General features: G+C 48.6%; 1 protein-coding gene across 1 annotated transcript in view; it reads left to right on the plus strand.

Annotated features, from left to right (window-relative positions):
- Window positions 1-16,978, plus strand: part of FBLN5 (fibulin 5) — a 71,730-nt gene that overhangs the window by 47,206 nt on the left and 7,546 nt on the right. Inside the window, exons 7-11 of the mRNA XM_033109497.1 lie at window positions 1,319-1,435; window positions 5,954-6,073; window positions 9,777-9,899; window positions 11,026-11,152; window positions 14,280-14,475. Of these exons, the coding sequence (XP_032965388.1) occupies window positions 1,319-1,435; window positions 5,954-6,073; window positions 9,777-9,899; window positions 11,026-11,152; window positions 14,280-14,475 (683 nt within the window). The remainder of the gene's footprint in view (window positions 1-1,318; window positions 1,436-5,953; window positions 6,074-9,776; window positions 9,900-11,025; window positions 11,153-14,279; window positions 14,476-16,978) is intronic.

The raw sequence follows: 16,978 nt of genomic DNA on the forward strand, positions 1-16,978 counted from the left end.
GTTCCGTAGCCATCTGTGACCCCTTCTGTGCCCCTTTGGAGGCATTGCTTTTGCAGAAAAACAAGGGGCTGGGGGCTGCCTTACCTCTAGGTAAAGGGAGAGGATGCCCTCTCCTTTCCCTGCTGCCTCCCTGTCCTTGGTGAGGTGCCGAGCTGCACCCTGGGAAGAGGTCAGGACCATCAGCCTCACAAGTCAGTGTGCTGTCTAAGCAGGGGCTGCATCGCGCTCAGTGGGCAGTGGGGTGGGCCAGGTGAGAGGGAGCTGGGACTCAGGGATAAAACACAGTCACAAGGGCAGGGCACAGCCTCTGAGGAAGGTGGAACAATAGGGAAAGTGGGAGGTGGGGTCCTTTTTGGCAGCAGGTGGTAGGAGCCAGGCAGAGTGGGAGGTTCTGAGCTGGCCTCCAGAGCCTTGGATGGACCCTGGTTCCAAAGTAACGAGGGTACCAGGCAGGGAATGTGGTTAGTTTAGGAGGAGGTGAGGATGAGGTAAGAACAAGTTATAATTACAGTTATAACTACGGTTATAACTGCGGCGAGTCTGCACCTGTAGGCTTCAGTCAAGACATCCTATCCCACAGGAGTGAATTCTTCAGCCCATCAACTTGGGGGTGGGGAAGTGCTTTCTCAGTGACATCAGGCTCCCCATTGACTAGTCTATGTCAGCTGGGAGGTCATATTGCCCGGCTCTGCTAAAGGGATCCATTCATCCACAGAGCTGCTTGCTTGGAAAGGCCAGCCATGGCTTGCAAGAGGTATGTTTATCCAGAGTTTTATGTCTGCTCTGGTGCAAGGAGGAAATCCCAGGTGAACTCCAGAGTCCTTGTATTACTGGCTTTATGGGTCTCCAGACTAATGCTACCCAGCTCATCCTGGCCAGACGCTCTTGTTCCTGACACCTGCACAATTCTTGTCAGTGGAGCTGGTGAGGAATCTATCGGAGCGAGTCTGTTAGTTTACACTTGAAGCTAACTTGTCCTTTCCCTAAGCAGTGAAACATTTATATAGAATGTTAGCGTTGACTCTTAATGTCGGAGGAAATCTTAGACACCGCCTTGCCCAACATCCTTCTCTCCGCAGAACTTTCTTCTACGACGTTCAGGATAGGTTCAGGTGTTCACGGGACTGGGAGGATTCTAGGGAGATTGAGCCTTGGGAACCGGAGCGTGTCACCATCCCTGACACTTACTAGGCACTGTCTTCCCGTTAGTTCCTCTTTGCTGCCCTTCATGGTCTCTCTCCATAATGGGTAGTAACGATGATGGGGGTGGCACGAGCGAGTGAGAAACGTCTCACCTTGCTTGTGTTTCTGTTTCTAGACATTGATGAATGTCGCTATGGCTACTGCCAGCAGCTGTGTGCGAATGTTCCTGGATCCTATTCCTGTACATGCAACCCTGGTTTTACCCTCAACGAGGACGGAAGGTCTTGCCAAGGTATGTGACATGAGCGATAACTTGAACATGATGTGAAACACTAGACGCCGTCGTCTTCAGAGTCTGACAGTTTATGTTGGTGGGAAACCGTTTTTGAAGTGTTTTTCCGCCCATTGTCACTGCCTGTTCATCCCCACTGCTTACAGAAACCTGAGACCTGAACTGAGGAAACGTGTCAAAAAGTGCTCTGAGAATTGCGGAGATGAGAACCACGGAGGCCCATTGGCTGGGTAGCACGGCTTCGTGGCTTTGCTTCTCTGTCTGCTATCTAGAAGGAGCCGTGCCGCTTTCTTGGCTAATCAGAAATTTTCTTGCGTAGCCCATAGCCTAAGTTCAATTCCTGGGGCCCAAAGAAGGGTGGTCAGAAAGATCTCCTGACCCTTGATGAATTGCAAAATAAACATGGACACTCCAAGCGGGGGTTTTATGGGCAATTTTGATGTCTCTCGCTATAGCACTCCCTTCAGCCTGTGCCAGGTGGGCCTGTGACCTAGCAAAGAGCCTGGTGGTGGCAGTAACTTCCTCTACACTCAGCAGTCCCCAACAACACAGAATGAAACAGGCATTTTCTGGTTTCCACACGATCACTTCAAATACTGATAAGTAAGAAAAACAAGCTACATGCCTATTGTGGTTTGAAGGTTTCTTCTGCTCAGGAAGTGAATGGGGGACTTATTAAGACTCAAGGAATTAGTGCAAGTCTTGCCCGGCTCCCCCACTCCCCCCCCCCCCCCACCCCCCCCACCCCCCCCCACCCCCCCCCCACCCCCCCCCCCCCCCCGCCTGGGCCTCCAGTCCCTGGCAGCTGCTCTATCCAGGGGGGAGGCAGTGCCGGAGACTCAGAATGAGGTCTTTGTCTGGAGCCCGCCACCAGGTTTTGCAGGGCCCATTTCCTTGTCACACCATTCGAGGTCTGGCTGGCAGGCTCCTGGCCAGCGAGTTGGAGGATATTATGTCTCCATTAGTTTAATCGTATCTAAATCACTGGGTAAACAGGAAGGCATCAGCCTTAAAGAGTTTGATCCTGGATTCTTTGCAAGTCTCCCCTCCAAAGCTCATTCTGCTAATTGTTCCAAGAAGTCTCGACTGTGTTCCTCTCGCCAGGAGAAGTCATTTTCTTGAGAGCAGAGGCTGGGCTGGGAGGTTGAGGGAGCTGATAGAGCAGGGGCCCTTCCTTCCCACTGGAGCAGGCAGTGGGCGCCTGGCTCCCTTGCTGCTGTGATAAGCGGCTTAGGGCTGATGCAGGTTTCTCTGTGCCAAGGCTGGGGATTGGAGGTGCCAGCCCCGGTTTCTCCCCAGAGGCTGCTGGTGTACCCAACACCTCCTGAAAAACAGCCAGGCCCAGCAGAGCCAAAAGTCCATTGTGTCCTTGAGGCCTCTCAGGGACAGGCCTGTGACAAGGAGCAGATAACACACCTGGCACTGCCAAGTCCAGCAGTGGGCACAGCACCCAGGCCTGGCCGCTGGGATGTTGCATCAGCAGGGCCGGCTGGCGTGACACGGGATGTTCTGAACTCTATCGAGCTTTTGTAATCCTAACAGCTCGTGGGAGGAAGGGTGCTTTACACTCCACCAAACATTGTCATGTCTGCTCGTTTCACTGAATCCCAACAATAGCCTTATGGGGTAGGCACGCCAGGTGTTTGTGGCCCTGCTTCACAGACAAGGAAATCAGGCCTCAGAAAGGTTAAGCAACGTGGCCAGCGTCATGCAGCTCAGGTGGCATCGTAGAGAGTAGAACAAAGGGTCTGGCCTTTCTGTCCAACAAATTGGATTGGGGTGTAGTCTGCTCCCATGGGGCTCAGAAGGGCACTTGGGCATGTCCGGATCTCAGAAAAGGGCAGCCAGGATCCCAGGGGGCAGAATCCTTTGGGTCCTGCTGCTCTGCAGAAACAGCTGAGCGCTGGAGAGAGAGCAGGATGCAAGCTTATTCATCTCTGTGTGGCCAGCGTCTGGCCGGAAGCCAAGGATGCCAACCCAAATACTCACCGGTGCCGTCCTGCCTGAACTTGCACTCCACAGCCCGGCACCACGACATTTTCTTGGCCTCCCGCGTGGAGAGCCCCCAAACTGGTATCTCAGTGGACGCTCTCTGCATAGCTGTCTGTTTCGTTCTTCTTTCTGAAAGCTCCAAAGATGCCAGGAAGCATGGGATTAGCTCTCCTCTTTAAGAAAAGCTTCTCAAACTGCTCACTGTGAAAGCTTTTAACTCTGAGAACACTCACACCTCTGTTCAGAGTCTTAAGAGATTTACCTGAACTTTTGAAGGGGATAGAAATGGTCTCAGCTGGAACTTTGGCAGTCGGCACAAGGAGCGTGGGAGAGGGTGTGCTTAAAACTGGTCGGCCAATGCTCGCAGAAAGGGGCTCCCTCCTCCCTCTCCCCCGTCCTGGGGAGCTGTGCAGAATGAATCTTGGATGTTATGGGAAGACCCCTAATTCATGTTCCAGTTCCAAGTGCACCCAGGTTCGCTTGGGGATTTAAGTACATCTCTCAACCTTAAAACAAGTGTAAGCATCTTGTTAATACATAATTGACATACGATGCACTTCACTGTTCAGGGTACATGATTTTATGAACTTTGACCTATGTATACTCCCATGAAACCATCACCACACTCCAGATAATGAATATCCCCTTGTTTCTAACAGTTTCCCTGTGCCCTTTTGTGGTCCTTTCCTTAACCTCCTGAACTTGTAACATGGGGCAATGGCCCCAAAGCAGGGTTGTTGTAAGGATTCAGTGAGTGTGAAATTCTTTTCTTTTTTTAAAATTTTTTTTATTAGTTTCAGGTGTACAAAGCAATGTAATAGTTAGACATAATAGTTAGACAGTGTAATAGTTAGACCTCGTAAAGTGATAACCCCCGTCCCAAGCTACTACCACTCTGATATCTTACATAGCTGTTACGATACTATTACTATCTTCCTTATGTCGTACTCTACATCCTTTGACTATACTTCACCTTTTTCACCCTGCCCCCAAACCCCATTTCCATCTATTACCCTGATAGATCTAGGGCCTATCTGGCACCGTACCTAGTTGTTACCATATTGTTGACTATATTCCTTATGCTATACCCTACATCCCCATGACTACTGTATAACACCCAATTTGTTCTTCTTAAGCCCTTCTCCTTTCACCCGTCCTTAACTGCCCTCCCAACTTAAAGAAGTCTCTCTAAAAGTCCTTGTAATACTAGGTTGGTGGTGATGAACTTCGGCTTTTTCTTGTCTGGGTAGCTCCTTATCGTCCTTCAATTCTAAATGATAGCCTTGCTGGGTAGAGCAATCTTGATTGTATGTCATTGCTTTTCATCACTTGGAATATATCCTGCCACTCCTTTCTGGCCTGCAAAGTTTCTGTTGAGAAATCAGCTCATAGTTTTATGGGAGCTCCCTTGTAGGTAACTAACTGCTTTTCTCTTGCTGCTTTTAAGATTCTCTCTTTGTTTTTAACCTTTGGCATTTTGATTATGATGTGTCTTGGTATTGGCCTCTCTGGGTTTATATTGTTTGGGACTCTGTGCTTCCTGGGCTTGTATGTCCATTTCCTTCACCAGGTTAGGGATGTTTTCTGTCATTATTTCTTCAAATAGGTTTTCAATTCCTTGCTCTCTCTCTCCTCCTTCTGGTACACCTATAATGCGAAGAGATTCTTTTCTAATCAGTGATGTTATTTATGCATTATTGGCTTAGCTCGGACTGCCATGACAAAATGTCATAGACTGGGTGGCTTAAACAACAGAAATTTATTTTTCTCAAAATTCTGGAGGTCAGAAGTACAAAATCAGGGTGTCAGCGTGGTCAGGTGCTTGTGAGGGCTCTCTTCCTGGCTTCTCGATGACCTCCTTCTCTTCTGCTTCTCACATGGCAGAAGGAGAAAGAGCGAGTTCCCTGGTGTCCCTTTTTATAAGGGCGCTAATCCCATTATCAGAGCCCCACCCTTCGGACTTCATTTAACCTTCATTAATTCCCAAGACCCCATCTCCAAATGCCGTCACACTGCGAGTTAGGGCTTCAACATGAATGTGGTTGGGGGTGGGGACACAATCCAGTCCACAGCAATAATAAATAGTTATTATTAGAATTGTCACATTATTGGTTTTTTTACCTGAAATTTCAAAGTCGGTAGGGTTGGGGGAATAGGTAATTGGGACTGCAAAGACAGGAAAGAGCGGATGTTGCCTAGAAATTCCTGTTGGTGAGCCTTGGAGAGTAGACTTTCTAGGAGGTGTATATGTGTACATGTGTACACATGTATATGATATGTATACATGCTATTTTCATCCTTCCCACCTTGTGAGCCCAGAGGGCCATATGGATGGAGCCCCTGTACTTCAGTAAACACTTTTGAGGTCTGACTTCTCGATCTGATAGGTCCGAGATGGAGATCCTTGGTACCAGCAGATACCGTCTCCCGTGACAGCAGACGTTGTTGCCAGTGCGTTTGTTCTGCCTAGTTAGTGTGGATGTTTTGTTGTGGGAATGATCAGTGATGTGCTTTTGCTTTCCACAGATGTGAACGAGTGTGCAACTGAGAACCCCTGTGTGCAAACCTGTGTCAACACCTACGGCTCCTTCATCTGTCGCTGTGACCCAGGATATGAACTTGAGGATGACGGAGTCCGTTGCAGTGGTAATGGGCGTTAGCTTTGGAGGTTTCCCCCTGTACTGGGGGCGTAGCATTGGGGGTACAGGGCAAGGGCTTCCTTTACAGGTGTTTCCTCTCATTTCCCAGAAACATCTCCAGTTTGGGACATTTCCCAGTGCAGTGGGGTCACAACCACACAAAACAGAGATGAGTCACTTCTTGAAAGGTGGAGTGGAGTCCCACTTCCCTTGTCATTTGACCCCAAATGCAAAACCCAACGGAATAACCTGTTAGGGTCTGAGACGGGGGGAAGAGGGAAAAGAGTCACCAAAGTTTGCATGTTGAGTTATCTGTCCTCACCCAGCACTGACTCAAGTTCTGGGGATAGCACAGGCAGAGCTTACAGAGGGGAGTGACTCAGGAATAACAACATATCTCATAGGGTAGGGTTGGAAGGGGTGTGTGTGGAATGAATGAGATCATGTATGTAAGCGCAAACACTCTGTGAACTTCTAAAATCTCTATGAATGCTCAGTGCCGAGCTCCAGGCCTGGCACATGGTGAGCATACCGTAAATGGTTCTTGAGTCCATGAATGAATGATTGAGTCATGAATGAATGAAATCTTAATTTGGTGTGAGAACATAGATGTGATGACTGAGTTGACCTTTTAGAAATCCTTCCAAGTCCTAGAAGCTATAATTCTCTGCCCATGCTAGATTGTGGACTCTCCTCTACTGTTTTTATTCATCCTTGGAATAAGAAACTTGTAAACTCTTGTAAATTCCTTGAGAAGAGGGACAGCGTCTTACTCATATTTCTGAGCGTACTGCACAGAGCCATGCATAGCTCTTTCTTTTATTCTTCCTTTCCCTGTGCTTTTGTAAATGTTGAATTAAAGTAAACTCCCTCCCGTTCACTTCTGGCACCCTCAGCAGTTATAAATGAGCACAGTCCAAATTAATGATGCTTCGCTGTATTTTTCAAAATAAGTGGACCATGCCCTGGGGTGTGAAAATCTTTTTGTCCTGCTCATTAGGAAAGTTTCCTAATCCTGTGTTTCATTGTACGGAAACTGACCCAGGTCATGAATGGGACTGTGATGGCTCCATGTAGGAGCGGAGTGCACTAAAGCCAGTTCTCTGAAACAAATGAGCACCTCTTCCTAGGGCCAGGAAAGCCAGAGACACAAGTGGGCAGTTACAGAGAGCCTTATACCAATTAAATGTCAGTCCCAGGAACAGTAATAAAATATTCTCAGGCCTGAAAAGCTACTTTCTTCCTCAATTTCAGTTGCCCCCATGGCACTCTTTGGGGAACCTGCACCAAGGAACTAATTGGTGGAAAGCGTAGCATTAGGAGATGGGATCATTTGTTTCTCCAGGAGTCCCTGCACATCCACTGAGGTGTATTGACCATCCGCAGAGGCGGTCTGGTGGAGTGACTCTGGAGCCAGACAGAGCTGAGTTCAAATTCTAGCTCGACTGTTTGCTGCTTTCCCTGGCCAAGTCACTTCCTGAGCCTCAGTTAAAAAACAAATACCCTCATAGGATGGTCACAAAGATTCGATAAGTTGGTGTACCTAAGTGTCATTTACAGGTTGATTTCCCTTTCTCAAAACGTAAGTGTAAGAGACCTTTGGCTTTTCAAGCAGTTTACAGCTTTGGTCGTCTGGCAGGATATGCAGTTGACTCACTTTACCCAAAACTGCCATCATTCAGCATGATGCCCAATCTCCTTAGACTTACAGTGACCCCTGGCCACCAAGGGCTGGCCTCAGATAGCAGCGTGATGCAGAGAGAGTTTGTTTCCTGTCCCTTCCTACTTTCTCTGCTAATCATTTCCCCAGGAAATGGTACCCTCACTGTGTTATCGCAGCTAGTGTGGTCCCTCCCTGCAGCACCCGACCCTTCCTAGCTGTGTGCCCTTGTCCTTCAGGGATTTCTAAGCCGAGATGATCCCAGAAACCATGTTGCATTCTCACATGGATGAGTGAAAATGGCCTCGTGTGCACTCCCTGTCAGAACCCGGGCTTGTATTTCAACTTTTTGGTCTGGGGATTGCAGACCCTCAGATAAACTGAGTGTGTGTGTTAGGGCCCCTTCCTGCCCACCGGGAAATGGGGATGGGTGCTGCCCTCTCCATCTGCACTGGAGCTCGCCCTGCTCAGGGGACTCCCCCAACCTCAGGACTCTCCACATTCACCGAGTTTAAGTCCGAAGTATGATTGACACAGGGAGACATTACAGCACTGTGTTGATGAGCTTAGGATTTTGAGACTGGCTGGGTTCAAATCCTGGCTTTACGGATTACTTGTTCTCTGTGAATTTCATCGTGACGAAACCTCTGTAAGTCTCATTTTTCCCTCGGTCAAATGTGCTAGTAATAGCACCTCCTTCAGAGGGCTGAGGTGAGGATTAAATCAGATGCGACAGGTAAAGCATTTAACCCAGTGCTTGCTACATAGAGAACACACAGAAACTGCTAGGTTTTACTGCTGCTTCTACTAACGTTATGGATGGAGTCCACAAACAACAGAAATAAATGAGGACACTCTTTGTTATGACGAGCTAGGGCCAGAGACTGGACTCTACAAGGCTCCCGGGGGAGCGGGAGGAGGCATGACAGAAGCAGATTGCACTGAGCATGCTTTAATTTGCAAGTCAGCGTCCTGTTCTGCTGGCTCGTGACCCATCACCTAAAGACCCCAGGGAGAGACGGAAAGGAGTTTTTCCTTCTTGGATGTGAGAGGCATGGGCCGTGTAACCCCTGGAATTATCTGATGGTGGAGGAGCCTCCTCACTTGCTGACACCTCTCTGGGTGATTCCAGCTGCCCTGGTCTGTGAGTTAGAGAGCAATCCGAGGACATGTCACATGGGGAAACTAGTAAAAGCAAGTTTTCGGGAAACAACAAATGAAAGAAAAACATGTTTTCTTTGGCGTGCTTATTGAATGAGGCTTACATGGGGGCTCTTTTGCCAAGCGCTGTGTGTGATGAAGAGTTGGCTTTTCCGCCTTCCGCGTCAACTGCCACAGCCGACAGTTCAGGAGCTGCCCTTTCGTGTCCCACCTCTGTAGCCAGAGTGGCCCAGCTCCAGGTTCCCCTGGCCCTCCTGCAGCAGGCAGACCACCGAGGGACGATATGCCCACCCACCCAATGCCACTCTAGAGTCTTCTCTTTCAAGGAGGTTTTTGTACGTGACGAAGTTTTAATATATTGGACAACCCCTGGCCTTTTGGATATGTCCCTTTTAGTTGTGATTATAGGAATAATAATGTTTTTCAACTTTGGGGCGATTAGTAAAGTTTGCTTTTTCGGAAGACCAGGACCAGCAAATGGTTTTTGGGGTCCTGGGGAAGAGCACTGCACCCAGAAACCTCCAGCAGGCAAACAAATCTCACCTCCAGAGATGGAGGGTAGAGTCAACTGCAGGGGCAAAATGCGTGATGATTACATGATGTAGCTGAGCCAGAGGCAGAGGGTGTTGGAAGCTCAATGGAGACAGGTTTCATCTCCCTGTAGGAAAGAATTTTCAAACAATCAGAGCTGTCTAAATATCAGTGGGCTTTCTCAGTAGATAGTGAGCTCCCCATCACCAGAAGTATTCAAGAAGTGAATTGGCAACTTCTTGGCAGTAGAGCTATCGTATATGTCAGGAGAGTGTGGGAGCTGGAGTAGATGTCCACTAAGCTCTCATATCCAGGTAGTCTGCGATTATAAACAACAGGTGTAACTTGTCACCCCCAGATATGGATGAGTGCAGCTTCTCTGAGTTCCTCTGCCAACACGAGTGTGTGAACCAGCCTGGCACATATTTCTGCTCCTGCCCCCCTGGCTACATCCTGCTGGATGACAACCGAAGCTGCCAGGGTAAGGCTGTCCAGAAGGACCTGGTTGAGGGAGGTGTAAGGTGGGGCTGGCTCAAGATGTCTTCACCTCGGGAATCCTGTGCGGCTTTGGGAGGGTGAGAGGTGAGATCATGAGTAGGTGCTGGTGGCTCCCAGAGGGGCAGGTTCTGGGCAGGATGCCTGGGCTGGTGCCTTCCTGCCTTGTGATGTTTGCTTTTTCGGAAGCAAAAATCCTCTGGCCTCAGAAAGGTCATGACCACTCTCACTTCTGTAAGTAAACTCCACAGAGACAGGTGGCACTCCCTGAGGTCTAGGCCTGCCTCCCCAGGCAGATCTCTGTATCCCCTCTGAGGACTGCTTCTGACCCACCCAGGACGTCGTGTGGCCTGGACCAACCACAGCCCAGGCTTTCTCACGGCCCCTGGAGGGCATCCTGGTCATGTGTTTTCTACTGACTTCCTAGATAATGGATGCCAGGGAGACCTCACACATCTGACTGCTGGGTCCCTCCAAGTCCTCTCGGTCAGAACCCCAGGCTGTGAAAGGGGGGGTGGGTCTGGCTCAAATCGGCTGCTTGGCCCAATTTCCAGCCCCATGCTCCACCCACTGGGGCCATTGGTGGAGGCTGGTAGCTGCCCAGTTGACCCATTTTCAGCCTCCCTGAACCTGCTGCCTTACCCCAACTCCAAGCAAGAAATCTCCATAGCAGTGCCAAGCAATAGAAATAGAATATGAGCTACAAATGGGAGCCATTTATGTAATTTAAAATTTGTAATAGTCACATGAAAAGAGTAAAAAGAAACAGGTAAAATTCATGTTAAGACTATATTTTATTTAATGCACTATATCCAAGGTATTATTCCAACATGTACTCAATATAAAAATTATTGATATGATATTTGACCTTCTTTTCTTGTACTAAGCCCTTGAAATCCGGTATGTGTTTTCCACTGACAGCGCATCTCAATTGGGACTGGCCACATGTCAAATGCTCAGTAGCCACGTGTGGCCAGTGCCTGCCATGTTGGAAAGGGCAGCTATGTAATAAGATGCAGGCAGTCCCCACCCCTGCCCCCACACATGTGGCCCGGGGCCAATACCTTGGCAGCTCTGCTCTGCTTCAGCCTCTCGTCTACCCTGCATTTCAGACATCAACGAGTGTGAGCACAGAAACCACACATGCACCCTGCAGCAGACTTGCTACAATGTGCAAGGGGGCTTCAAGTGCATCGACCCCATCCGCTGTGAGGAGCCTTATCTGCGGATCAGCGATAAGTAAGTCATGGCTTCTCCTCGGGAAATGGGAGCATTGGTGAGGGGCCTGGTTCAGGCGCCAGTGTGGTGTAAGGGAAAGTACAGCTGTCAGGGAATGGGGAGACCTGGCCTACCGCCTTACACCCCTCGCCCCACAGTTCTCTGTCACTTCCCCACTCATGCCAGAGCTATAAGGCGATTCTCTAGAGTGAACCAAGAGGAGAGGCAGTGTTCACAACCCTCTTTTTCCCTTTAACGACTTTGTTCTGGATACACAGAGTCTTTAGAGCTGGGCTTCTCAGATGTCTCGTGCGTAGGAACCACCTGGCGGTCTTGTTAGAGAGCAGATCCGGATTCAGTGGGCTTGACGTGGCCTGAGGTCCTGCCTTTCTGACAAGCTCCCAGGTGAAACAGATGCTACCGGTCTCCCTGGACCACACTGTGAGTAGTGAGGGGCTGCAGAGGTCGCTAGAGAGTCCTCAGTACTGACGGTGCGTAGCTTGCTCTAATCGTCTCCGATGTTCTAATGTTCAATGTTTTACTAAATCGCTTGATGGCAAATATTAGAGTTGAGGAGAGAATTAAAGTGAAGACAACCTCTACCAGGTAACAGCACTAGGGCAGTGATTTTCTGTGCCTGGCCTACTAGGAGAGCTTTTCCTTCTCTTTTAGTCCCTATTTAACCATCTCAGTTTCTCCTCAGCGCGCGCACGTGCGCGTACATCTTCTGCCCTCCTCTCTACTAGTCACACATTTCGACCCTGAGCAACGCCCAGCCCTGGCACTGGGATGAATGGGACACGCCCATCGTGTCCTCCAGGAACGCAGCATCTAAGAGGAATTTGAGGCTTATCAGGGTGCTTCCCCCTCTGGTCAAAAACTGGCAAAAGAAAACAAAGCAGGGACATGCAGGTCTTTTAGGGATGTCTTCGCTTGCTGCTGCAAGCTGTGCTTCTAAGTAGCTCTTTCGAACCGGGTTCTTGGATTTCTGATTCCAGGGCCTTTGGGGCAGGGCACAGCTTCAGGCTTCTCTTACTGGCTTCCATTCCTGGTTATAGCCGGGTTTCTCCCGGTTGCCCTTGCCTGAGCCAGTTCAACACGCAGCACTGAGCTGGTGTTACTGGTGAGGTCCCTGGCAGGCCGCCGACAGTGATCCTCTAAGCCCGTTCCAGTCTGACTCTAGGAGCTCTCTTCCAGCTCATTTCCTTGTTCAGGTGTCCTGTACTTTTGCCAATCTGAACAAGGCACGCTCTCTCTCACCATTCCCCGTACCCCAGAATGTCCTGTCTTTTGTGCACACGTTTTCTGCCATACAGAAGTCATCCCTTTCATTGCCCCATACACCAATCTGCCCCACCTGTCAGGTCTCGGCTCCAATGCCGCCTCTCCCAGCTGGGAGCTATCATTCCCTCCTCCCAACTTCTTTTAAGAAACAATCCTATGTGACATGTGACATTTTAATGTGGCCATTTGGCACCAAGGACATTTGACTTGGCAATTTTGATGCAACTTTAAAAACAAAACTTTAAAAATTCTTTTATACATTCATTTAGGTGTTAGTCCAGTTCCTCTTCTGTGTCAGATGCTGTGCTAGGTGCTGTGGGTTTTGCTCTTACGCGAGTGGAGGAGAAAGACCTTGAGTGTGTTGTCACATAAATGAATATACAGTCATAGATTGTCACAGGTGCTGTGAACAGGAAGAACAGAAATTTACAAAATGAAAGAGTAGGCCAGACCTGGTCTAGACTGGGGAGCCCGAAAGCCCCTCTGAGGAAATGCCATTTGGGCTGGATTGGGAAGGTGAGTCGATGTTAACGTAACAGAGAGTGGAAGAGCAGAGGGAACAGCATGTGCAAAAGCTATAAGGCAGGAGGGACCTCGATGTCTTCAGGTCACTGAAAGTAGCCTGAGTTGCTGCAGGGAGTGAAGTGGACAGTGACCTCCAAGGAGGTCAGAGAAATTGACAGAGGTCAGACCCCATGGGGTCTCAGAGGTTCAAGTGGGCGTTTAGGTTTTATTCAAGTGGCAGTAGGTGGTCGCTGGGGATTGAGATATAATCAGATTTATGTTTGACTGAAGCACTCCGGCTGCCATGTAATGGATTGGAGGGGGAGAGACCCATTAGGAGCCCATCGCAGAGGTCCAGGTGAGACAGTAAGTGCGGGGGCAATGGAGATGGTAAGAAGTAGTTGGATTTGGACTATATTTTGGAAGTAGAACCAATGGATTTTGAAGGTAGGTTGGGAGATAGGGCAGAGTGACAGAAACATGGGAAGGGTGACTTTCAGTTCTGGCCACCATGGCGTATATCAACAGACGTCCTCATCCTATTGTGACCTCTGACCCCTAGGGGGAGTCTAGGGATGCGATGAGATGGGAGGCAGATAGGGATAAATGAAGGGGTGTCTGTAACCGTTATTTCTTGGTAATAGGGATCAATGATATTGTATTAGGACAATGCTATTACCAGTATTTTGAATTAACTGCTCTGTGTTAGAGATATTTGTCTCTGATTTATTTCTCCTATTAGAAGCTGAACTATTTGTGGTCAGGATCTTATTTGTAATTGCAATTACAGTGTCTTAATGTCACGTCTCATACATAGTGAATTCTGAGCTCCTATTTATTGAATGAAAAGATTAAATTACGTTCCGCACAGACTGGGCTAAGTGCAATAGAGAATGTAAAAGGACCACCCAAGACCTGTCAATCTAATGTAATTTCTCACTTTTAAAATTTCCTTTTTTTTCATTATACAAATAAAAAATAAAAATTTTTAATGGGTATGTATGTCTGGGGAAGTGAAGGGCTTTTCCACCAGCAGCACATTCCACGGACTAAACACAGGACAAATGTGAAGCGCGTTCGAGAAGGTTTCAGTATTCTGAAAAGCAGACATCTAAGGTTTATACCCTGATAACAAGATTATTTGATTGGTCAGAATAGGCCATTTTCTAGGAAAGAGAGAGCTCTCCTACATGCTGGAGAGTTTTTCAATGAGAGCCAGGAGCAGAGAGAGTCTACAGTTACAGCGTTTAGATGATAAAAATGAGGTGGCCTCCTTTGCAGCATTTTAAGTGAGGAAGTAGGTACAACCAGCATCTGGAAAGGCTTTGCCACTTTCTCACACGACTTCCCTTTCCAACAGCCGCTGTATGTGTCCTTCTGAGAATCCTGGCTGCAGAGACCAGCCCTTCACCATCTTGTACCGGGATATGGACGTGGTGTCCGGACGCTCCGTTCCTGCTGACATCTTCCAAATGCAAGCAACCACCCGCTACCCTGGGGCTTACTACATTTTCCAGATCAAGTCTGGGAATGAGGGCAGAGAATTCTATATGCGGGTAAGAGGGGGCGGCGACCAACCCTCACCATCGACAATGTGTTGTGTTGTCTAGCCTGGCACGTGCTTCTGGAAACCAGTCCAAATGCAGCTAGGAGGGGCGGCTGTGATGGGAGGAACGTGGAAGGAGGAGGGAGTCAGGACTCCAGGGCTCTGGTTTGTGTCACTTTCTGTGTGGCCTTGCGAAAGCTGCTTCTCCTCTGTCCCTGTGCCATGAGAAGTTAGGCCAAGATGGAATCTTCGGGCTCTTACCTCCTACAGTTAGTTCTATGGGAGAGGCATTCACATATTCGTTTATCTACCCACTTGCTTGATAAGTATTTATTAAGTGCTGTATTCTTAGTTCCTGCTATACACTTTGTAGGAACTGAGAATACAGCAGTGAACAAAGCATCCCAAACCTCTATTCTCATGGTACCTACATTGCAGTGAATATAAAGGCACGCGTCACAGGAGAGGGCTCTACCTGCATTGTCCCACACAGCAGTCACTGTGCTCTTTACATGTAAACTAATTAAAATGAAATAAAATTAGAAAGTAGGTTCTTATGTGGCACTAGCCATATTTCAAGGGCTCGACAGCCGCATGCGGCTGCTACATTAGCTCAGATAGAGAACATGTCTGTCATCGTAGAAAGTTTGACTGAATAGCACTGACTTATCCATATCAGGAAAAAGTTTTAGAGCGCACACCCTAAAATATAGTTGCTTGTTTGTAAATGACATGCTTGTGTTACTGTATCATTTATATTATTGGGCTTCACCTCCTGCAAACCTCTGGGGTGATGACATCTCTTTAGAGAGCACTGGCTCAGAGTGATGTTTTTCACATTTCAGTGTGAATTTGGGTACTAGTTCAAAAAGTGGATTCCAGAGCTTCATCTCCAGAGAATTTGGAATCATCTGAATTATCCAGAGTAATTCCACATGGGGTGGTGGAGTCCTAGTGTATCAGTTTCCGGTGGCTGCTGTAACAAATTACCACCAACATGGTAGCTGAAGACAACAGAAATTTATTCTCACACAGTTCTGGAAGCCGAGAGTCTGAAATCACTTGTACTGAGCTGAAATCAGTGTGTTGGCAGAGCGGTATCCCCTCGGGAGCTCCAGGAGAGACTCACTTCCTTTTCTCCTCTAGCTCCTGGTGGCTGCCAGCATTTCTTGACTGGTGGCCACATTACGCCACTCTTTGCCTGCGTGGTCACATTGCCTCCCGCTTTCTGTGTGCATGACATCTTCTCTGTCTCTTATAATGACACTCGTGATTGGCTTTAGGTCCCCCTCAGGTAATTCAATCTCTCTGTGTCAAGATTCTGAACTTAATCACACTTGCAAAGTTCCCTTTTCCTTAAAAAGTAACACTCACAGGTTCCAGGGTTTAGGACCTGGTATCTTTGGGGGCCACGTTTCAGCCTGCTTCACCCAGAAATCTGCATTTCTAATGAATACAGCCCTCCAAGGTTACTGTGGGGAGCAATCCTCAGAAAGATATAGGCCATGGAAATGTGCCCACTTTTAAGGGAGATGGTCCAAGAGCCTGTAAAAGGACCACATATCTGAGTTCTCCGTCCCTCCTCTCCTCATCTCCTTGCAGAATGTTGTATTCTTTGCCGCTGGGGCTGGGACTGTCTGACAACGTGGAGGTCTCAGAAGCAGCGGTTAGGACAGATTCGAAAAGGTCCCAGGGGCTGGTATTGTGCCTGTATCCTTACTAACATGCTTTTGGCAAGACGCTAACCAGGCCAGGTCATATGTGGTAACAGGGCTTATGGAGCCAACATCTATCTCTAGACCAGTGCAGCAGGGTCAAGGGCTTTGCAAGAAGATGAAATGAGTTGAGGAGAGAGGCGCTTCTGCAAGATGAAAAAGATGGATCTGTGTCTATGTTCATCCTTCCCCCACGCCCATAAACAGCTGTCCAGCAGAAATCCACATCTGTGAGCTGCAGGCTTGCTGTCCTTGGGGACATAAACCTAGCCCCTTGGCATTCACCAATCTCGCCCCTCTCATCTGTACAGACACAGTGGGGCCCAAACAGCACAAAGATGCCCCTTTTGGGGATTTAAAGTACCGTCACTTATTCCACCTGCCTCCATTTTTCCCCCAGCAGCCAGTGGCTTTGTCTAGGCAAGAGTTCACTCACCAGGACACCATCCACTGAAATCCCCTTAGACCCAAATGTTCCCTATGTGGCTCACTTGTAAGAGGTACCCAGTGATGGTCGGGGAAGAAGATTATCCTACAGATGGAGTAGACAGGAGGAGGGCTCTTCCTGGAAGTTTCCTCTGGGCCTGGGTTGTCACAGCAACAGTGGGACCCTTGAAACAGCACACAGCTGAGCTGTATGTGTCTGGTGCCCTCTCTCAGAACATTGAGAAGGGCCCTGATTCTTTAGTGTTTATTCAGAGGGGGATGTCGGCATATGGAGGGGATCTAGGCCTGCCTTGAGAATGGCTGAAGGAAGTTAGGGATGGCGAGGTGGCTCTTGGCTGGAAAGGCAAGAGA

This window comes from Rhinolophus ferrumequinum, chromosome 6 (genome assembly GCF_004115265.2).
Source record: "Rhinolophus ferrumequinum isolate MPI-CBG mRhiFer1 chromosome 6, mRhiFer1_v1.p, whole genome shotgun sequence".
Classification (NCBI taxonomy): domain Eukaryota; kingdom Metazoa; phylum Chordata; class Mammalia; order Chiroptera; family Rhinolophidae; genus Rhinolophus; species Rhinolophus ferrumequinum.